Genomic DNA, 23,269 nt, shown 5'->3' with positions numbered 1-23,269 from the left:
TTTCTCCTAAGAGTCAAGGGTCCAACAATTCTTCCACTTCCAAAAGTCTACCATAATTTTTCTAATAAATCACCCTTTAAAGCAGTTTTTACAAATTGCTTCCCTAAAGGATGGTCAAAAGAAGCTTTTAACACTATTTTAAAATGTAGATGGTGGGTAACAGTATCAACAAAACTTGGCCATAAGATTGGGAGTGCTTCTCGACTTTTTTCCTCCCCTTATTTTGTTTTTAATCTTCAGCTGTGATGAAAAATTTTGTATCTCTGAATACCAGAATGTTTTTTCTTCAAATATTTGCCTGGACCTTTAATAAGATCTTCTTGTTTCTGTCAGAGGGTCAGAGTTTAGGGAGCTAGTGATGAGCCAAAGGCTACCATATTACCATTTATATAATTATATAAGTATTTTTATAAGACTTTATCCTGTGTCCAGAAGACTTGATTTTTTTAGTACAGTAAAAGTATATTTGATGTCACACAAAAAAATCTTGTCAGTCAGTATTTTACAAACTGTGGAGCACCAAGATTAACCAAATTCTACTAGTGTGTTCTTAATGATAAGAGTTATTAACTTAACTGCAGCTGGTACTGAATTGGGTTGTGAGGAGCGATAACCTCAAAGGAGGATGCACTCTCTCCTTTGGGTTGACTGACAGAATTTGAAAAGTAATCCAAAACCTGAATTAACAACTGGAAGGAAAAATGAGAAATGATAAGTAGCAAATTTGAATTTTTTTCCCTTCTGAGCTCTGTTTGCATTTTGGGTCAAAATTCTGTGCAACCACAAAGTGGTGTTAGCTGCGAGGCAGTGCAGGCAGCGATTTGGCAAAGTGAGGTGTCCTTGCCTCTCTGAAAATGTATTAGTGCCAGTGTCTGTTTATTTCATGCCAAACACATTTTAGGAACACAATGTCACTTCTGAAATCATTGGATTGAAAATGAAGAGGACATTTAGAGATCTGAAACCAAATTCTTGGAAAGAGGTAGTTACTCTCCGCCTCTGCTGTGAAGCCAAATATTTAATTAAGTTTCGTTTCACAAGAGGTGGTCCAGTAACTTCAGACGTCTCCAAGTCAGATGTTGAATTGCCAGGATTCTTCAGGAGCTGGTTTTTTAGAGGGAAAGCCTGTTTGGGGGCTTATCCTGGAAAACTGAACCTGGGCTTGCCAGACTGTGTTTGTGGAGATGACCTAGTTGGGGCGGGGGATCCCGTGCCCAGGTGCAGACTCAAAGCGTCGCGGGCAGGTCAGCTCTTCTACTGGGACACTTGAGCAGCAGATTGCTGTGATGGGAAGTTCAGTGCTGCTGATTCCAGAACCCCAAGTCCCTGGATTTTTTCCATATTATTTGTGAAGCTTGGCCAACTACTCTGTTTTCCCCTCAGGATTAGCACGAGTATCTATTTCTTGTGATGAGTTGAGAAGACTTATTTCATAAATGTTCCCCTTATCTTTAGGCATGTGGCGAGTGCCCTCATCTTGTCTCCGTGAGACTTAGGTTGACCTAATTAAGATGAGAATTAAAATGTGATTTTGCTGAAGACTTTAGGAAAATGTGGTGCCAGGCCATCAGATAAACACCATGTGTTCTTCTGAATTTTGAAAAAGTCCAGATTTTAAGACTGCAACTGGGAAAATTTCAAAAGGGGAAGAAGTCAGCTCTCACCCTAAGTCAGTGCCAGCATTGGGAGATCTTTGTTTACGAGGGTTGCAGTGTGTAGTTTCTGAGGGAAATGGGTTTGTTTAGTAATGTTCTAATTACAATCCTGGAGAAATTTTATCTATGTGTGTGTGGAGAAGCTGGTCAGCATTATATGCCTAGAAATTTTTTTGAGTCAGCTTTTGAAATCTCTACTCCACAGGCACTTTCCAAAAGGCATTTCATAAAAACAAAACTGGCGAAGGAGAGGCTTTTGAGTGGCAGGGACAGAGTTCTTGTGGTGCACGGCACAGATTTTGGCTCGCGTGCCTGAACAGGGCAGAAGACTTCTTTCAGATGCCCTTGGCATGGGGTGGATCCCTGGTTTGGCTTTTTTTGTGCATTTTGCCCATATCACGCTGACTTTTTTTCCACAAATGGGCAAACTAGGCCTGCCGTTTTTCTGCTGCAGGTTTGAAAGGGGGATTTATTATTTCTGTACTTCAAATGCCCCTGTGCTCTGATAGGGGCTGATAACTGCCTGTCTAAATAGAACTCTGTATTTTTATGCTGTTATGCATAAACTTGGTTATTGTCTCCAGCAGGACCTAAAAGGTGTCACAATTTTGGGTTTTGGCAGCGTTATTTTCTGTCAGGTGTTGTGTAGTCCAGATGCATGTGTCATTGCAGTGCCTCAGAGGCTTCCTCTCTTCTTTTTGTTGCTGTTGGTGTGTAATTTTAAGATTTCCCTTCCAGATCTGGAAGTTACTGCAGTACTTCTCTATCACTTTGGTTTATGCAGGAGTCCATTTCAAGTTGGTGTATTTTGATGTTGGATCTGTAACCTGAAAGCTTGAAATTTTACTCTTAAGTGTGTTAATCCTTGTTGATGGAAGTTGGTGGAAATGGGAATCCTTTAAGAGAACACCAGCGAGACGCACGGGTGGGGGTTACTGTGATCGCTGCAGCTGCAGACTTGGAAGTGTTTTTCTTCATCCAGATGGTGCCCTTGAGTATCTTTTGGGACATCACGCTTTGTGGCTGCGTTTGCAGCAGTACTTGGTAGAGAAGACAGACTCTTCAGGGAAGAACAACCGCTTTGCTCATCTGCATCCTTCTGTTACAGGTTCTCTTGAGTAGGAGCTGAGAGGATTCTTTACTCCTTCCCTGGGACGGCAACAATAATAGTTTTACTTGATGGACCTTTGAGCCGCTTCATACATATTGCACCAGTCGCACACAGAAAGAGACGGCACTTCATCAATTTGTAATGTCCACACTTGGATCTTATCTAAGCAGCTGTAAACATTAGGAACTTAATTTTTAGGTCTCGAATTCTGCCAGGAAATCATTATTTAATTGTAGTGCTTGCTAAGAAAAGCTTCCTGTTCCTTTTTCTCTAGGGTTGTTTAGATTTTTGGACTTCACTGTTTACAGCTTTCCTTCCGGTCTTGGAGTTCATGCTGGAAGTGATATTTTATCCCAGACTGATCTGAAAGCCCACGTGGTGTTCAGCCATGCAGTGGCTCTCAGTACTGCAATCCTGGCTTTTTTGCTTTAACTTCAGACTGTTCTTCAAGAGTACCCTGTGATTTTTCTAAATCAAGCCAGAAGCCCACTTTTCAGTTATTGAAAGTTTCTTCCTCGTCGAGGGGGGCCTTGCTGTTTGTATTAACAAATGCATGCTTAACTTTAAATATATGCATATATATGTATAAAAATTAGCACATGCTATGTGTTAGTGGTGTATCCCTATTTCTCAGTTAGGCTTGCTTCAGTTATTCTTCACGAAGGTGGCTTTTGTTTATACCTGACTCTTCTGTTTATGTGAAATGAGGTAAATAACAAAAAATCAGTTGATAGCTGTGTAGATTAACCTTTGCCTAGGTTTACTTCCTTGCGTTTGTCTACATGTGTTACTGTTTACTACTGCTTCACATGTAACATGGCAACAATTTTTCCATGTAACTTTTTGTTTCTTCTTCACTTAACCTGTGAACAATCTAAAACATGAACGATTCTCGGTAGGGGAAAGCACGGATTCTTTTGAGCAGTAGTGCCTGCATTTCCAGATCAGCAGTGTGTAAGTTTTACCTTAAACAGTTAAAAGTTCTTGTATGAGGGAATGCAATGTCATGCTGTTCCCTATAGTACAGCTGCTACCTTCTACATTTCAAAGGATTTTGAGAGTAAAATCAGAATGTAGTCATTGTTCTGAGTCCTGTAGCGCAACACGAATCACGTTGGTTCAGCTTTTTCACGGAGTAGAGTTAGAGAACTAATAGGCAAAGGCAGTATGCTTAATGGTAGAAGCAGGATAACATGATGGTGTTGGGTTGTGGACTGGACTTGATGGTCTCAGAGGTCTTTTCCAGCCTCAACAATTCTGTGATTCTGTGATTCAAATGCGAGATGCAGTGGTGCATAGTTTGCAGCACTTGGTGTTCTCTCTTCTAATGGCTGTGCCAATTTATAATCAAGATATTAATACGGACATCCATATAATCTGCTCCTCACTTCCAAAGCCATGTTTACTGGCTCAAGTGACAATATGCTCAAGTCCTAGTGAATGTACAGGTATGCCGTGCCTGCAGCCAGAACTCTTCAGCTACTCCGTTGAGATATAAGCTCTGCAGACCTCACTGACCGCGTAATTCCCTTGCTCATCCCTTCAATTATGCAGCTGGTCTGAGGAGGAGGTGTTTTATGAAGGGGATGTTGGATACAGTGCAAGTACTTGCTTTGGCACAGGGATTTTATTTCTGTCCGTGTATAATATCTGCTCCAGTGCTGATCCAGACCCAACAATGAATTGCAAACCCAAGACAGGATCTAGGGAATCCTTCTTCAAGAGCTTGATGCTCTCTTTTTCCCCCTGATGGTTGTAGCATCTTCAGAGAGTCTGAGAGAGGAAAGACCTCAAAAGTGCAGGGAGCCTGGTGCCATGGCCAAGCTGTCATTTTGTCTTTACTTACCAAACCTCCTAACTCCATAATGAATGAAATACTAAGCCCTCTCTACGCTGATGACATAAGTTCATCTGCTTCTGCCTTTCTTCTGCTACAGTCAGGAGGGATTTTCTTTTTTCTCTTTGAAGAAAGCAAGTGAAGAACAGAGGTTTGGATTTTATCTGTCCCTGGTGTAAATGCCTAATGCTTCAGGAGAGGCAATGTACATAAGAAACGTGGATGTTCCTTTTTCTTTTTTTTCTGCCCCATTTGTCCTGCAGCAGAATTGTATATTCAGAGGGAACAGAAACTCTTTGGTTTATAGGATTAAGATAAATCCACTTACCTTGCAATAACATTCACAAGGATAAAAATGCAGTTTTTAGCCAAGGAGCTGAACACAGTGTACATTTATCAAATGGGAAAAAACTCCGTTCCTACTAGATTATCCTTAACACTTCCAATGTATAGTTAGTGTTCCAACTGTTAATCCAGATGAATTGCATCATTTTTTACTGCGCATCTTTCTACCAGTGAACATATTCTGGCACGGTCAAGGCTTGGCTATACCTTTACATCTTGGACTACTTTCTGTGTGTACTTTTGTCTTTAAATGCCTTTTTTATCCATTTATGCATTTCTTCAGCTGCCAAATGGCTCTCCTGCTGTGGCAGATGCTTTGGCTTCATGTTTGGTCTTTATCTCTTGTAGGTCCAGATTTTGTTGGTTATACAGCATTTGTCAGCTACTTGCTGATATTGCTCTAGTGAGCTTTTAGGAAAGTGTGAGAAACTCTTTCTCTGTGTGTGTGAACGAGGGAGATGGTGTACTGCAGCATCTTGCTTTTGATAGTGAGACCCAAGTTTAGAGGCAGTTGTCTTGGAGACATTGACGGGATCTGTAGAAAATATGGTAGTGGGTGTCACATACATTGGTGTTAGGTTTGGTACCATAAATACACAAATAAACCGTGAGTCTCTTCATCATTGACTCCCTGAAGCCTGTACTGGTCTGTAAAATGCAGCAGTTTCTTCCTCGCCCCTTGTACGTGCGTGTCTACCTACTCGGTGTGTACACAGTTTATTAAGATACCTCCTGGAAGGAGATATCTTAAGACTTTTCCTAACTGAACTATTTGGTAACAACCAGAAATTTCCTGTAGCAAGAAGCTTTAATGTGGTTGCCAGTATTGTATTAAACATGTTCCTTTTCAGAGGGTCCTCCAGGTTGCCCACCCACTCAGCCGTATTTAGTCGTCTAGAATAATGTTATTTCTCTATACGTCCACATCTGTTTTCACTCTATTGCCGATTGAAATGCTGCTGTATATTCGCTGTGTATCGTGGCTACTTTCCCAGCATATTGAAAATTTACGCAGTGTAAGGGGATTTTACAAGTTCTCGAAAAACATGAAGTATTTTCCCACAGTAGCCACACCATATAATGTCTAAATGAAATGACATCTCTTCACAGAATTAAAATGTGCACCTGCATGTGACCTACTGCTTTGTAGAGCCTCCACATAGATATACACAATACTTTAGTTTCTTTTATTTGAAGCCAGCATTTTCTTATGGGAAGCTTATGAAGTAGCTTCCTTTAGTGCACTTCTAAGAATTAAGCCAGCTAGCATCCCAGATGTCTGGTGAGCATACTTTTGCTGATTGCTGTTTTGTTTGGGAGACTGTTACAAGTGAAATTTCTGATTTGTAGTGTTCTTAATGTATTCTGTAGCTATCGGTAATCGCTGTCGCAGGAAGCTGAAGCGTGAAAGCGGTGTCTGAGCACTGGGCAGCTTGAGTAATTCAGCACGTGTTCTGTACAAGTGCTTATTTCAGACCTTCCAAGAACGTTGCTTTAGGGAAACACTCCCTCAAGACTTCTTAGAACTGAATGTCTGAACATACATGATTTCTAGAACTATTTAAATTGGCCAACTCAACTCTGTGATGCTTTCTCTCCCGGGTCTTCAGTGTTACTATTGTGTTTTTAAATATTTTGCCTTCAGACCTCTAGTTATATTGGTTCATGCTACTAATGTCTACAATCCTCTCCTGTTTCCAAGGGTCCCCTCGGTAACAGCAAAGGAGTTAATGCATTGCAGATCATAAAATCTTCAGATAAAGCTTGAGAATTGTCTGTCCTTCCTCCTCTAAACCTCCATCCCATGCTGCGCAAGTAGTGTAATGAGCAGCTGGCTACCTTCAAGGCAGAAGTCCAAGGCTGAACCAGGGTGGTGTCAATTTGAATGTTTTAAGCCCAGTTCCCAGTCTGACAATCAGCAGTGCACTGGCCAGAAAAGCTGATCCCAAACTGACAGATGATACGCTCTCGTAATTTCATTAGCTTCCCCACCAAATTGGAAGGGAGTGAGAGCGGGTGAATAACTTGTCAGCGTGCTTCTCTGGAAGCATCTCTTAGCACTTCATGATTTAGACAAATTCCTGTGGCGCATCAGGTTTGTATTATGAGGCTGGATAATTCTCTCCAAATTGCATAATGGGAGGCAATAGAAGGAGCAAATGCGTGGAAAACAAAGTGGTAGGTTAATTTTCCCTTGGAGCAGACACGTTTTCCTGGAATCCGGACGTCACACTGCACTGCTGTCTTTAGTAAGTGTTAGAGTTGTTTTGGCAGTCTTGGAGGAGCTGCAGAGATGCCTGTTACTGCTTTCAAAGTTAGGATTTAGCTACAAATCTGCTTTTACAAGCAATCCGGTGGTTGATCAGGTTCTCCCCGGGTTTCCATGCAATATTTGATGGGCAGATGTTGGGCTGAGGGACATGGTTTCATGGTGTTGATAGGGCTACGAAAAAGGTTGGACTTGATGATCTTGAGGGTCTCTTCCAGCCAAAACTGGTCTATGATTCTGTGATTTGGAGGGTATTCCAGGGAAATAGCTAAATCAGTGGCCTTTTCTGGTGCCTGTATTGGAAGACAGAGAGCATCCCAGCCTGTGCAGGTACTGCAGGTGCTGGCCTGGAGTTCTGTGCAGTAGGTTCTTGTATGGCTGTTGTGACGAACTTCCTATCCAGAATCCCATGTTTCTTTGAAACCAGTGCTGGTTGTCTTACATGTGATAAAACTGATTAAAACACAGGAATCATCCTGATTCTGCTGTGAAATAGCTTGCAGCTTTTTAAGGTGTGTCAGATCTCTTTCCTTAAAAATACCTCTCAGAATAAAAATGTTGAGAGTTACAATTCCACAAGTGTTAAAGGAGGAGGTAAAAGAAAAAAAAAAAGAAGTCTGAATTATTTGAAATCTTATGTTCCCTATTCAGTTTTATTTTTATCAAGCTATATATGTGAAGCGACTGAGTAGGGGAAAGAAAGGTCTGAGAATTCCCCTGACCTCCCTGTTGGACTCAGCAGTTCTGTAGGGTTAGTTACTCCGATGAGGCTGAACGTGGCACCACGTGAGCTTCTGGTTTAATCTTGTGTCAAACGGTCATGTAAATATGAGGCAGCACTGAAGTGCTTCTCTAATGGCTCCTTTGGAAATTACCATGAGGGTTAGTTGACCATAATTTTCACCATTAAACACAGCTTTTGTCATGCCAAATTCTGAAAGTCCTAATTCATCGTGTTTTGTGTATTTTTACTTGGAAGGGAGAAGAGACACATTTAGCTTTTATACACTTTGAATTTAAGGGTGGTGTATGCCAAAGTGGAAGGATTGCTGTGTCGGTGTTGGAGCAGTCATGCTCAAGCGTGCAGCCTCGTGCCTAACTCCCGATTGTTTCCTTTCTTGTTAGACTATAGAATCTAACTGGCGATGTGGGCGACATAATTTGCAAAGGATTCAGTGCCGCTCAGAAAACAGCAAAGGTGTCTACTGTTTACAGTATGATGATGAGAAGATTATCAGTGGCCTACGAGATAACTCCATTAAGGTAAACCCTTTCTTCAGTCTTTTCACTGTAAGTGGGTAATTCTGCAAAAAGTAGCAAAGGTAACTGCTTGTGTTTCCTTGATTTCTCTTGTCTCTTCATGGGACAGTATTTACCTGTGCAGGACTTAGGAGGGTGAGGTGGCTTCTGTAGCCTGGCAAAGTTCTCACCTGCACTTTACTCTGGAAACTTGCACGCTGCCATCCAGAGATCAATAGCACAAAGAAACACTCGTGAAACCAAGAGTTTGGGTAACATGAACACAGGCTGCGTGTGCTGCTGTCCTTTGGCTGTGTCATTTGTCATTGCTGGTAGTTTGCTTTCATGCTAGCAGGTTGCTTTCACACTAATCATCCGCAGTATTTTCTTTTGCAAAACAGACTTTTATCTTTTTGTGACCATGGATTATTTCACTCATCTCTCAAAAACTTCGAGGCTTCCTTAAGGTCAAAGGGAGGACAGGCCCACTGACCGGACAGGCTAACTGCATGGATTCTTCCTCCTGCCTCTAGTTTTCATCCTTCCCTCGCAGCTGTGGCAATGTTCACATCTTGGATCCGTGTTCTTGATGAGCCATTTATGCTTCTTGTCTTTAACAGATTTGGGACAAAACGAGCTTGGAATGTTTGAAAGTACTAACGGGACATACTGGCTCCGTTCTTTGTCTGCAGTATGATGAAAGAGTCATTGTAACTGGATCTTCAGATTCTACAGTGAGGTGAGCATTAAGTTTTTGCACCAAAAAAAAATCATTTGAGTATCAGGTCTGGGAGTGTAACTGGATCTTCAGATTCTACAGTGAGGTAAGCATTAAGTTTTTGCACAAAAAAAAAATGATTTGAGTATCAGGTCTGGGAATATTTACAGTAATCTCTAAATACCTACAAATATCTCTAATATGGATGTTACACTATTATTCCCAAAACGATATATTCATACTTGCCAGAGCATCACATTCAGTAAATTTTATTCCAAATCAGTCTCGAATACCTACAAATATCTCTAATATGGATGTTATTTCCAAAACAATATATTCATACTTGCCAAAGCATCACATTCAATAAATTTTATTCCAAATCAGTCTCATTTTTTTTTAGTGTTGAGGATTTTGAAGGAATATGACCTGAGTGATTCAAGACATATCCTAAGTTGTAGAATGCCTGGTGGCCAATTCTACAGTAATTTCTTCATTTAGGGTTCCTTATACTGTCTGCTGGCGTCTCTTATTTATGAATATTAATTAAAGGGTATTCAGTATATCTAGAGCACTTGTTTCACTGCATTTTTGGTGCTACTGAGTTTGAATTATCTTACGAATTCAATGGTCAGTAGATGTCCCACTTAAAGACACTCAGGTGCGGTTCAGTGGAAGGGCCCTGTCTCCTCCTGATGTCTTGCCCTGGTATACCAGTGTCAATCTCTATAAAATTTTTCAAAAGTTAAGAGCTGTTCTTGACACCCTTCAGATACTGTAAGTTAAGCAGTGATTTTTCACCGGACTTGTCTATCCTGAATCGGCCTTTTTAGCCATCAGTGCGTTTCTAGCAAGCATGGGTAGAGCCCTTCCGGTATCTTCATTTGTGAAGCCTAGCCATGATGAAGCTAGCCGGTAGCCCTGGGGGGTGCTACATCCCAACTGCTACTGGTCTGTGCAAAATCTGAATGAACGATGTACAACTGAAAAAAGACACCCACGTATTGGATGGTATTTGTCTGTTCCATCAATTTGTACATCATACAAGTTTAAGTAATCCTGGAATAGTAGAACTGTTAAGCAGCTCCTGCTGTTAGCAGTTGTCTCAGGGTAGGCATTTCCTCATCTAATTGTTCACTGCTGTTAATTGTTGCTTGTGAGACCGAGATGTGAACTGGAATACTTCCCCAGCACCCCTTTTCCTGCCTTGCTCAAGTCCTAAGAGATGTTAAACCACCAGAGGTATCTTTGTTGGAGATAGTAGCAGACTTGAGTGTGTTTGCCCTGTCCATCATCTGACATTTGGAATAAAATGCTTCTCTTTTGCAGAGTTTGGGATGTAAACACAGGTGAAGTCCTGAACACATTGATTCATCACAACGAGGCAGTGCTTCACTTGAGGTTCAGTAACGGCTTAATGGTGACGTGCTCGAAGGACAGATCGATCGCCGTTTGGGATATGGCGTCACCAACTGACATCACCCTGCGCCGTGTCTTAGTTGGCCATCGTGCTGCCGTTAACGTGGTGGACTTCGATGACAAGTATATTGTGTCGGCGTCGGGTGACAGGACCATTAAAGTACGTTGGCAGAGCTCTGCTCTGGCTCTGCACGCGTACCGAGCCAGAAAGGCTTCCGAGCGTTACTCAGCTCGGAATAGCCAAGGTGTTCGTGAGCGGTTCTGCGCCTTTTTCTGTACGTTGCAGCTGGCTGCTTCCTCTCGCTGGCTGCTGATGTCTTTATGCGCGTAACCAGGCTCGTAACATTTTTGTGGCTTCTGTCGTACAATTGCAAAAAGAGTAAAGGCCGCTCGCTGTTTGAACTCTGGTCTCAAGATCGGTTTGTTCGTTAAATGTGGCACATTTTGTGCCTTTTTGCAAGCGGTGTTTTTTATTTCAATTGGCAGTTCTGTTCCAGACGTGAAATTTATCAGCAGTGCCTTTCCTCACCACGCCTTCCCAGCGGCTCAACCAGACTTTGCCATGTTTGAAGAATTAAGGGGCTGTATTTGAAGACTATTACATACCAGAAGATTTGAGTTACCCAGAGTGTATTAATATAACAAAGGCGTTTCCACCCTTCCCTCTCTAGAACCAGAGCTACCTTAGACTGTGCCAAAAAGCTCTTGGCGGTTTAATGTCCAAATATCTGCCAGAGATCCCGCAGCACTCTGTGTTGGAAAATGAGCCACTGGATATGCTACCTTACCGCTGCAATGACAGTTCATTACAAATGGGCAAAGTTGATTGAATTATTTAATATTAAGAATGAAGCAGCCATCGCGCTTTTATAGGCCACGGGTTTGGCCTTCTTTTTCTAGGAGACTGCTTGCAATTTCTTTGGTAAAAAAGTGTGTGTGGGGGGGTTGTGTATGTGATAACTTCCACTTTTAAAAATGATTACAACTTAGCAAGATTCAAGTGTAATCAAGGTCTTGAAATCATTTGGAGCAGTCTCACAGCACCTGAAAATATTTTTTTTATGTGACTCCCCCCAACTTTTCTCATTGACTCGATGTGCTGTAGCAGTGCCCGTGGCTCCCGTCATGGCACCAGTACCCACACATCCCACTGACCAGCAAAGGTCAGCCTCAGACCTCTTCTGTTTGTGAATTTTTCATGGCTTCCACTGAAATTCAAAAAAATTCGTTTGGGTTAGTTCTCAGAGGAGCATTTATCTTGTATTTCACAGGTCTGGAGTACAAGTACCTGCGAGTTTGTCCGTACTCTGAACGGGCACAAGCGTGGCATCGCGTGCCTCCAGTACAGGGATCGGCTAGTCGTCAGTGGATCTTCAGACAATACCATTAGGTGGGTGCCCACGAGCTGCTGTCGGTGTGTAACAGTGTGAAAACGTGATTTCCCCTGACCTTTGATGCTGTCCTGCGCTGCTGTGGGTGGAAAACATCCTTGGTATGTCTTGCTGTTGGAGCAGATGATGTATGATTGAAGCTAAACTCGCTGCGAGAGCAAATGTGTCACATCCCTGTGAAAAAGTGCCACACTGAGGCCTATGCAAAGGTCGACAAAACTTCTTATCTCTGGCTGTAGTTACCACCTTGTGTTGTGCTTGGATATACAAGCAAGATGTTGCTCTCTGGTTTCCTCCTAAATTACTTTCTGACCCTCTAATCATTAGTTTATGCAAAGTATATTAAACTTTCCCAAGGTAACTTGGGAACGTATCCATACACGTACCGTAACAAATGTATCCGTAACGTATACACGTATCCGACCTTTACATGTAATTTTGAAGGAGTAAATTAATTTTTATATACTTCGGCTGCAACACAGACTTAGCCAAATTGCATGCAAGGAGCATCTCATGGTTCTCATGCCTTTTTAAGCAAATTATGTGATACATCCCACAGAAAACCCCTTTGGTAGCATGCTTAAATCATGGCACGTGAGGCTAAGGGGCACTGCTGCACCTGAAGCACTCAAAGACTTTCTCCTCTGTTCTCTTAAGGCTATGGGACATTGAATGCGGTGCCTGTTTAAGAGTATTAGAAGGCCATGAAGAACTTGTTCGATGCATCAGGTTCGACAATAAGAGGATTGTTAGTGGAGCCTATGATGGGTATGTTTTTGAAAGCAATTCCAAAAACCTTTTCATTTCTTAGCAAAGCATCTTCTTAACGCCGTTGAGCCTTGTGTTCCCTTGTAAGGAAGGAGTCTGGATTGATATTTAACTGAGTGGCTTCTGCTTGAGCATTTCAACACATCAGGCTGCAGTTTTAAAAAGCCAAGAAACTGCTTTTTCTGGTGCTCTTTAGCACACTACTAAACTGCGTTATCACTCAAGTTTAACTTCTCATAGAAAGTAAACTTTCGTTTGGCTGAAGTGACATTCATTTGTTTCTTCCCTCAAGAACTACTCCTTGCCAAGTCCCATGTCCTGTGTGCTTAGAGTAGCTTAAGCTTTCTGGCTTTGTAAGACAGCGGCAATGAAAATGGGTTTTTTGCAAGCATAAATAGATCTTGTGGAGCTCCCAGAAGTCTTTAGTAACCACTTCTGTTGGGTTGAAGGCTGGAGCCCCACTGTTAGTGCTTTTGAGGTTTTTTGGCATGTAGTGGATTCACGACACCTTACCTCCATGTCCAAATTCTCTATTTCTTTCTAATTCTCTATTTCTTTCTCTGCCTGGTTTATATTTCAAATGAGTTGCTGAAAACAATTGCTGAACTATGTTTCTCTCTAGGCTTCTGTTTGGGTTTAGTGTCTCCTGGTGGTTGCAGCTCAAATCTCATTGGAACTTTACGCATCATCAGGAGTGCTGGGAGCCTCTGAGACCTTCTGCAGTTCCCAAACGGCTTGTGCACACGTAGTCAGTTGGCCTGTTGTGTAACTAACCTGTTTGGTCCATCACAGAGACATCTCTGAAATTAAAGCTAAAAAGAAATACGAATCTGTATGTGTTCTATGAGATGTAGCATTAGTATTTTAGTGAAGAGAGTTTCTAACGTTGTGCTTCATCCTGATGTAGGGAAGGTCTGGCACACTTTTCATTGCTTTAGATTTTTTTTTTCCTATGTTTGTACTTGAAACAACATTTTCATACCGACCTTCTGATTTCACTTTACAGCAAAATTAAAGTTTGGGATTTGCAAGCTGCTCTTGACCCTCGTGCCCCAGCAAGTACATTATGCTTGCGTACGTTAGTGGTATGTAAAATTAATTTATTTGGGGTTATCTGAAATATTTTGTGAGAGACATTTTGTTACATTGTAGTGAGATAGGTGAGAAACTCAGGATGTTTTATAAAGTCTAGGCTGCTTTTTATTCTAAGAATAAAGGAAATAAATATATATCATTATATCCTGAATGATTTGGATTTGAGCTTAAATGAAAGATCGAGTTTTTCTAGTTTGAGATTTTCAGTTACCTTAAAAATAAATCAGCATGGCGCTGTGTCAAATCATTCGAGTAATTGGTGTGTTTCCCTGATACCATTGTAGGTAAATATAACCTACGTTGTATTTTAATTTGTAACAAGGGGTTTGGTTTATGACAGTAGATGTAATTGAAAGTAAATTAGAGAAATGAGTTGTTCATTGTTCTTTTCACTGAAATGTGTACGAAATTTTACTTCAGGAGTAAATGTCACTAGCTGATAGCAACTCCAATTTATTGAGTATATGTGATGGTAGCTGGCTTGTCAAACTGACTCCCGAAGTAAAATTTCATGCATGCCTAAAGAAGTGCTTCCTGGCCAGAAATGCTTATAATTTTCTTTCTGTTTCGTAGTCTTTGCATAGAGGTGAGATTTATTTTGTTCCATAAGAATGCAGTGTGTTTAGTTTTACTGAAAAAAATGATTCTTTCTTGTCTGTGGGTATGTTGTGGCTCGGGTTATAGTCTGGAGACCGGCTGACAGCTGCAGTTAGTTCTCTGCTAGCGTAGGGGTAGCATACTCGTTTTAAATTCATTGGAAGCGGATAAGCAGGACAAAGGAGAGCCTTTTCTGGGCCTCCTAGTGCCATTTCGAGGTGTCTTGAAAGATCTGAGAGAGCGTGGACTCCTCCACCTCCCTTTCTTACGGCAGCGTTTGAACGCAGTCCTCTCGACTGGTGAGCGAGCCGACACGATCCTTTGAGCAGCGTGTCCGAGGTGAAGCTGTGATGGGTGTGTCAGGGCTGCGCGAAACCGGAGCGAGCGGCAGCGCCGAATGCGAATGTTGTGTAAGAGAAGGAGCCCTGGCAGCCTGGCAGTGCCAGCCCATCTGCTGAATTGCTGCTGCTTGATTGATTAGGCTGCTTTGGTCTTTAATAAGCTCAGCCTCTGCGGCCAGGCCTGCCGGGGGAGGCTCAGGGTTTATGGCCGCTGGGTTTGGAAGCCATGTGTTTGGCTGAGAAAAGCTTACGTGCAAAATCAGCTTTTCTGAAACACGGGTGTAATTTTAACTAAAGGCTTTTTAATCAGCACACCAGAGTTTGAACACACCATTCTGTGTCCAGGTACACGCGTGAGTACGAATGTTCTGAAGCGTTTCCCTCTCCTTGCTTTGCTAATTGATTTCATGTTGCTCACAGGAACATTCAGGACGTGTCTTTAGACTCCAGTTTGATGAATTCCAGATCATTAGTAGTTCCCATGACGATACAATTCTGATTTGGGATTTCTTAAATGTGCCACCCAGTGCCCAGAATGAGACCCGCTCTCCATCTAGAACATACACGTACATCTCCAGATAACAGTCTGCACTTTACTGCCCTCGGAAGGTAAGTGCCCTCCTTTGATTGAATGTATTACACAGCTCTGAAATTACCACTCTGCCTGCAGGTTGCCTTAGCCGAAACAGCAAGCTGGTGTTTTCCTTAAGGAAATAAAACCGTTTAACCGTTTATGCCATTTCTTTCGCTCTCTAGTCTTTGTACAGTTATGCTTCCGCTTATAAAACTTGCCATGTTATCTTACCCTCTTCTGTAATCTCCTCCTGTTCGTAACTGAGTTCTTCAGGTATTTTATGGGAAGTTATGTAGTCACAACGTTTTTGGATATTGAGGAGACCTGGTGTATTGCATAGGTATTCCAGAGATGCAGTGAAGTCTGAGCTTTCTAGAGTTCCTGAAGCACCTGCTCGCTCTGTGAAGCTTTGTAATGAGCCTTGTAACACATCTCCAGTAGGCAGAACGTGTGCGTGATCAGAAAGGAGCAGCTCAGTGATAACCACAAATAGTAGGGAAAACTTTCAGACTTAAAAATTATATCCTTTTAGGCAACTCAGAGCTGGCAGAAATGGCACACATGAACTTTGCCTACTTTGTTTCCCGTTTTTCTGCAAGTCAGCTTCATTTAGTTCTCAAGGCACGGTGGGCAAAAGCTGCGCTGTAGATCTATTTGTTAGGGCAGTGGATTCTTTTCCTTATGTCATCTGTGTTGCTGCCAACAATTGTGCTTCGAACTGTCAGTAGCTGTGACTGCTGGGACTTGGAAGCACAGAAATTGCCGCACCAGAGCCAAGCAGCAGCCCCTTTCTCCGGTGCCTGACTCCGCCAGTGCTGAGGCCGGAGGTGTTGGGGAGTAACATTGCCCCAGTGAGGAGGACTTATTTTATTTGAAGTAGATAATTAGCAGTTTGCTTAAATGTTGTGGGAAAAGCTTTCCCTGTCTTCATGTAAGCGTGGATTTTCGTTATCTGTCAATGTTTATCCCCGCTGTGGCAACGTATTGCTCGGGTTTTTCCACTCTGACTACAGGGTCTGCTTCTGGCTCGGAAGTTGCTTCCCTTGGGAAGACAACGCTTTGCTGCTTTGAGACTGGTTCTGAAAAATTAGTTTTACCTCACCTGTAAACATTCCTCAGGAAAGTGTTGTCTGCCTTTCCTATTAACTGAACTCCTACTTGTTAAACGAAAAAAAGCTGGGATAACGTCCTCCCTCGATATGACGCTTGGTTCTGTTGGCTCGTTACATTTCACAGAGAGTCAAAGCAAAAAGCTGGCTGTTGCTAGGCTGAGTTCCCTGTCTTCTGAACCTCTAACTCCTTTAATCATGGGCCTTACACTATGAAGATGAGCCCTAGCTCCTCAGAATCAGAACAGAACTTTCCCTGAAACCACGTTTAGGAACACACACAGACTGCCTTATCCTGCCGCTGCAGTAGGGCGGCTGAAATCCCAAACTGCAAAACTTCATGTTTGGGCAGGGTGGGACAGTGACTAAAGGACACAACTTTCTGGGCAGCAAACCCCAAAACTGCCCAAAGAGTCAGGTCCTCTGGCACTGCTTGCCCGACTGCCGCTCCCAAATGATTTGGTTTGATGCAGGACGACACGCTTGCGTCCGTTTTGTGGGAAGGTGGGTGCTGTCAGTGATGTCCGTAGGGCTTCGTCGTGCTCCTTTTAACACAGAGTTACAGCCGTGGGCTCTGTGCCGCCTGGGCCTGTATGTAAGTGAACTTCTGCTGTGGGAACTCCAGGACTTGTTGAAGTTGAATGGTTTTTCATTTATTTCTTCTTTTCTGAATAATTCTAAATTTGTTTCCTTGCCTTTTTAGGCAGATAGAATAGGCTGCGTGAGAAGATGACAGTAGTTTTAGGAAGCACCTCCGTCTGTTTTCCAGTTCATTTACCAATGCTTTCTTGTTAGCTTAACAGATAATTTGAGGTTGACAAATTCTTGGTTTTTTTCCTGTTTAATATAGAAATATATTTGGCAGACTTCTTTTATTAGTTTTGGTTCATGGAAAAGTGATACACAGTGCATCTTAAGCCCGAAAGAAATAAAGAATTGAATAAAATTTCCATCGGTTTGCTTGACTAGCGATAGGCCGGTGTCTTACTTTCCTCTCTTGCCACGTGTGGCCCACAAGACCCACTGTCACTGGGATTTGTTGGTGAAATACGAAATGCCTCTGGCAGCGTGTTCTCTCCTTCAAATTCTGCACACTTGACACTTTTGCACAGCTCGTGTCTGACGTGTCCCATGACGTGCGACTGAAACCACGCAGGCCTCCATATCCTGGGAGCTGTTGGTAACAACTGTCCCTTAGTAATAATTTCCTATGTAGGAGAGATGCTGTGATGTCACTTTTTGATGAGTTTGTCCAACTTCAGAACCCCAAACCCGTAAATCTACATAAAATTATGGTCAAACAGCTAGTATTTCATCATGACATTTAATGAAACAGTTTTGTATGCCTTCAGACATGATAGTTTTCTGAATTTTGAAGCAGCCCTCTACACTTCTTTACAAGTTTGCAATGTTCTGCCTCTTCAAAGTGGATCGTATTTGACAGTCCTGGCAGTTGGCTGTGAGAGTTTTATTGCTTTCTGTTGAATTCCTGTTGTTTATTGTAACATGATAAAAATTGTTACCATATGATAGTCTATAATATTTGTATATTAAGCACTAGGCCGTGGGCTGGAGGAAGTCAAGGGGAAATGCCTAAAGATGTTTTAAGCTTTCATGAGAATTTCCTATCAGAAGAGGGAAGCTCTCCGTAGTTGATAAAGGTGGTTTGGGGGAGCGGCAGGTAAAATCGAAGTTCAGATTTAGTTCCATTAAGAACTTGCACTGGCTGCGAGCTAATAACAGAGTCATGCCGGTTAGCTCAGCGGTTTGAGCGCGGTGCTGGCAACAATGACAACACCAAGCTCATGGGTTCGATTCCCGCTTGGTCCCCATGTGTTGCCTGGTCTAGTCAAGAGGTGGCGTCCCTGCCCATGACAGGGAGGTTGGACTAGATGATCTCTAAGGTCCCTTCCAGCCTAGGCCATTCTGTGATTCTATGAAATAGAGGCTTTTGTTTGTTTTCTTAAAAACTCACGTGTTGGAGCAACTAGGCTTGCAACCTGTACAAATCTTGCTCCTCTGCAGTGTGGAGAGGAAAGGAAAATGTTCTCGTGGCTGTGTGCAGGTCAGTGCTTCAGTAACTGGTGTTCGGGGAGAGGAGCTGGGGGGCTAGTGCTGTTGAGAACTTGAACGGAATTCAGAGCATGTTCTCCAACGAAGAGAGTGTCCTGTGGAGATGCCTCTCTCCTCGAAGGGAGCACTTCTAGCCCAGAGGGAGAAGTATTGAAAGGCGAGTGCCCCCTTAGCGTGTCACATTAGCGTTGTGCTCTTCGCAGGTACTCTTTGCCCTTTTAGTTTCAGTCTGAGGTGCAAGAGGTGATGTGGACCTGGCCTCCTCCAGGTGTCTCCAGATGTTGCTTTTTGATTTGTATTTTCTGTCTGCTCAGCTTCTCTTTTGTCTTTTTCAGGGTTTCACAGTCTTGAACTACTGGATTTTTGGCTACTACATGCCTGAAGATGTTGATTGACAGCTAAAGTCAGAATTGGTTCTAGATGCTGTGTAGATGCAAAGCAGCACAATTCTATATCTAAATTTCTTAATCTTTCCTGCTCTCAGTGGTCGTCTCTGAATTTACTACAAATTCACTGACTTCGAGTAGACGAGTTTCAGAAGCCTATCCTTCCCTGCAATGAGAAATCCAAAGCTTCACGTGTAAATTGTCCGTAGAAACTGAACTCTGATGGCTTGTTTTTCAGAAATAAATCAGAAGTCAAGAAAGGACTTGGCCTAATTTATATTGCTTTGCACTTTTGTCTGACTTCAAAGAAAAAGAAAAAAACAAAAACATTCTCCAATGAAATTTGGGTGCCAAACACATACCCAGAATGTACAGAGCTTTGCTTTCAAAGTCACCGTTGTCCTTTAGACTGTACTCTCATGACAGATCCAGAGCCTGTTTTGTTCGATAGGAGTGTACTTTGGACTCTTAGAAATATTTCTGAATTGCTCAGTAATATTTTTGGATTACAGTTTACTCGTTTCTGCACCGATAATTTCTTTTAAATTAAAGATTACCTGTAATTCAGGCTAGGTTACCTAAACTAGTTGTATAGCACTGTCTTTTCCTTTTAACTGTGCTCTGTACTACAGCCGTCCTGCGCTTCCTGATGTTTGGTATAGTAAAACCTTTCCATGTGTGCTTGCCTCATTTCAAATACTGTATAAGCATGTAGATATAATGTACATAACAGCGTAACCTCCGGGTGCTGGCAGTCAGGATTTCCTGACACGACACACTAACACAAGTGGTAGCACTTGGCAGCGGGATGTTCTAACTACTGGCACTGCAGGGGCTAAGCCGAGTTACCGAGACATTTTCTCTGCAAAAGGAGGTTTTCAGTATTCAATAGGATTTTTTTAATGGGAACTACATATTTTAAAATGTAATTTCTAAACTTTTTAAAAATTAAAACAAGTGTTTAATTTATGTTCTGTATCTTATATTTTTGTGCCGCAGTATTTACAGATGTCTTTTTTTTTTTTTTTTCTTTTTTTTTTGGTTTGTTTTAACACCAGTAGGTCCTCACAAGCACCTACCGGTGTCTTTGTTTAGCATTAGTTTGGCTGCTCAGTGGAGAAGATGCCGTGGGCCAAAGTTAAATTTATTTATGTTTGATTTGCAACACTTCCTTACGGCGGAGTGGAGGTCCCTTCCGGTGAACGCTCCAGTCCCACGCTGATGACCACTCTAATTACCGTGCTCGTCTCTCCCGTAGCTGTGACCACGTTGCGATGTCCTGGTCACGGCTCCTCTCTGTTCGCCTGCTTGCGTTAGGAAGTCTCAGCAGTTTTCCTCTTGTCGGAGTCTTCCCGTTAATTTATGTGGTCATAGGAACGCTGCTGCATTTTCCTGATGTCGGAACAAGACAGGGATAAATGCAAACATGAATATTTTCTTTGCGTTAGCCCCGTGTGACGAGGCCTGTCGGCGGCTTGTCTTTAACGCTTCAGTCGAGCTCGGGGTGAAATCTGCCTCTTTTCCTGAGGAAGGCACGTGCTGGCACAGAAATGTACTATCATTCCTTTGACTGTCTGTACGTCCTGTGTTTTTTTTTTTTTGTCCTCTGGGTTTGCGTTTTTCCCTTTTGCGATCGGGAAGGTTAGGGGATGTCCGGTTGCCGAGGGATTGCTCCGGGGTTAGATGCATCGTCTCGGCGTCACGCAGATTCAGCGAACGCCTACGTCGAGGCGTGACCGAACCGTTACAAAAGTGCAACTTAAGGTTTTCTCCTCTTCGCCCTTCGCGTGGAGAGAGGTGTTGGGATCAGTGTTTAATTTAAACTCCCATTTTTGTGTTCCTACCACAATATTTATTTCATCAAGATGACCGAATGTGATGAAGTCCGGAAGATTACAAACACGCTCCTAAGCGTCCATAAGGTCACTTTTTTGGTGAGCTTGACAGTAGTTTGTGAAAGTGTCTTACTTTACCCTTCTCATCTAATAGCTTTAACAATAAACTGTTAAAAAATCTGTCGCAGCCCTGAAGAAAAAGGTATTTGTTGCCGAAGAATGGAGTCCTTTTTTTTCTTTCTTTTTTTTTTTTTTTTTTTTTTAAGAAAAATGCATGTGTAAGATTTAAATTCATGTTTTTCCTTGGGAGATAATGGTATTTGAACATGCAGTCAAAACTTCTTTGTGCTTTGTGTAACATAGCAGTGGACTTTTGTGATTGGCACCCAAGGAACTTGACTCCTGGGATTAATGGTAGTGATCCTGGCTGCACTCTGGACTTTGTTTTGCTAACCATAATTGAGCAACTGTACATTACTGCTATATTAATGTTTCAAAGCACTGGGATAGTCTAATTCTAACTTGTAATTATGTTTGCCAATTATCTGTTTGGAAAGTTGGTGTATGAACAGCTTCTTGAAACTGTTAAATTGTACAGATATCGTTCATGATCTAAAGCTTTGTACTGTGGAATGTGCTTAATAAAAAAAAAAAAAAGGTTTGAACAGAATTTGTCAGGTGAATGGATACGTAACGTCGTCTGATCGAACCACGGGATCGTGTGTTGCTTTGGTGCAGGCTCCGGTGACACTGACACAGAGCCTGTCCCCGCTGCGGGTGCCAGGGGTGCAAACCCCAGGGGTGCTGGGTCCCGGTCGGTCGGCAGCGCCCGGCACGAGGCACGTGGCTGCTGGGTGAGAGCGTTTTGAGTCCGAAACACGTCTGCAGAGGCCCCGGGGTGTGCAGCTCGGAGGTGGGTTTTTACCTCTCATCGTTACGGTACTTCCCGCGGGAGGACGCGGTGAAAAATGGAGCTGAGCTGGTTCATCCCCTCAGAGGTACCTGACGCCGCAGCTTTGCTGCAGCGCTTCCAGATCATGTGGTGGCCGAAACGTCACAAGAATAATTTTTTTTTCTTCCTTTATCAAGAATGCACATAGAATTTTTAAAATACTACCCATTGCCTTGGCTCCTACAGCAATCTGTGTTGGTGCCCAAGCCCTGTGCAGAGAAAAGGTCTCCCAGTGCTAGCTCTGTCTCCAGAAAAACAACTTCTTGGGTTTCCTTTAGCTGACAGGCAGTGGCTAGTGAGAAAAAGAGATTCAAAGTTCTCATCCTTGCCCTCTACCCCCTGGTCTTCTGTTGCCACTTTTATTTGAGGGTCGAGTTGGCTTTTAAACGGTTTGAGAAGCTGCTGTGTGGTTACTGAGCTGCTCCGGTTCCTTTCCGAAGGATCAGGTCAGAAGGGACCGATCGTGGGGATCCTCGGCCGCTGCCTCATGCCATTAGCATGAAATCATTGTGCTTCGGCCTCTCTGCGGTGCTTGAGCCGGGTTTGTATGTAGATCCAGGGCTCACCAGTGATCTTCTCCGAAAATGTTATTTCTGGTAAGAAGCACTAACCTGAAATGTTTTTAAAGGTGCTATAAACTCTGCGCTAAGAATAGGAACAAAGTTCTGGCTGAGTATTGGCAAATTCACTCTTCCAAATACTCTCTGATGTAGATTTTATTCTTCTTGGCTCCGGATAATAGTTTTTAAGCAGCGTTGCTGCTGCTGTTCGGATTGTAGCTGCACTTCAGCGGGAGGAAAGCAGGTAAAGTCTCGTTCGTGTATATTCTGCTAGAAGGGCACTGTGGGAAGCAAAGGCTTGCTGAACTGCTGGAGTTTTTTTTTTGCTGAATATCGTTACCCAAATAAGCCATAAAAGCTCTGATCTCTGCTAAAATGTGGAGCATAAACTCAAATGTTACAGTTCCATCTTGCCTGGGTGGCCTTTGGTTTTGGTTGTTTTGTTGGGGTTTTTTCCCTTGCAGTTGTAGCCTATTTAACAATCATTGTTAATTGCCCAGGGGGCACTCCACAGGGAAGCCGTGGAGACACCTCTGCCAGGCGCTCCCACCCATCCTGGAGTGGTTTGTGCTGAAGGAGGAGGTGATGGGACCTGTGAGGTCCCTCAGTGCCTGTGCTGGAGGGCACGATGTTTGTGTCGGGAGCTGGGTGCTGATGTGGTGCCATGGGTTCCTCTGGGCAGCAGTGGGTTTGCTCCCTTCAGTACAGCTGTGGGCACTGCTGGGCGAGAGGATTGCTGTGCCTGAGCTGTGACTCTGACGAGCTTTGGCGTTGGTGCCTCCCCAGCTCTGTTTTTCCCACCAGAGTGTGGTTCTCCAGCCTCATCCCTCACCCTGGGGAGGCAGCTGCCAGTCTGTCACTCCTGGGACTGGTTGCCGTCGCGTGTCTGTGCACGCAGGGAGGTCACTCTTGGCTTTTCTGCTGTGCCAGCGCTGTGAGGTGACAGCTTCACAGCAGACCTTCTGCCCGGAGAAAGGCTCCTCTGCAGTGGGACTCAG

At 43.1% G+C, this 23,269-nt stretch overlaps 1 protein-coding gene across 1 annotated transcript in view; it reads left to right on the top strand.

Moving 5' to 3' along the window:
* Positions 1-19,508, top strand: part of FBXW11 (F-box and WD repeat domain containing 11) — a 56,719-nt gene extending 37,211 nt beyond the window's left edge. The window contains exons 6-13 of the mRNA XM_009877946.1: positions 8,343-8,480; positions 9,077-9,195; positions 10,501-10,750; positions 11,862-11,980; positions 12,639-12,749; positions 13,756-13,834; positions 15,203-15,391; positions 18,874-19,508. Coding sequence (XP_009876248.1) covers positions 8,343-8,480; positions 9,077-9,195; positions 10,501-10,750; positions 11,862-11,980; positions 12,639-12,749; positions 13,756-13,834; positions 15,203-15,364 — 978 coding nt within the window. The 3' untranslated portion in view covers positions 15,365-15,391; positions 18,874-19,508. The remainder of the gene's footprint in view (positions 1-8,342; positions 8,481-9,076; positions 9,196-10,500; positions 10,751-11,861; positions 11,981-12,638; positions 12,750-13,755; positions 13,835-15,202; positions 15,392-18,873) is intronic.
* The last annotated feature ends 3,761 nt before the right edge of the window (positions 19,509-23,269 follow it).

The sequence above is a fragment of the Apaloderma vittatum genome, unplaced genomic scaffold (genome assembly GCF_000703405.1).
Source record: "Apaloderma vittatum isolate BGI_N311 unplaced genomic scaffold, ASM70340v1 scaffold1401, whole genome shotgun sequence".
NCBI lineage: Eukaryota > Metazoa > Chordata > Aves > Trogoniformes > Trogonidae > Apaloderma > Apaloderma vittatum.
Note: the sequence above shows the minus strand (reverse complement) of the source record. Positions and strands in the feature narration are given on the sequence as shown.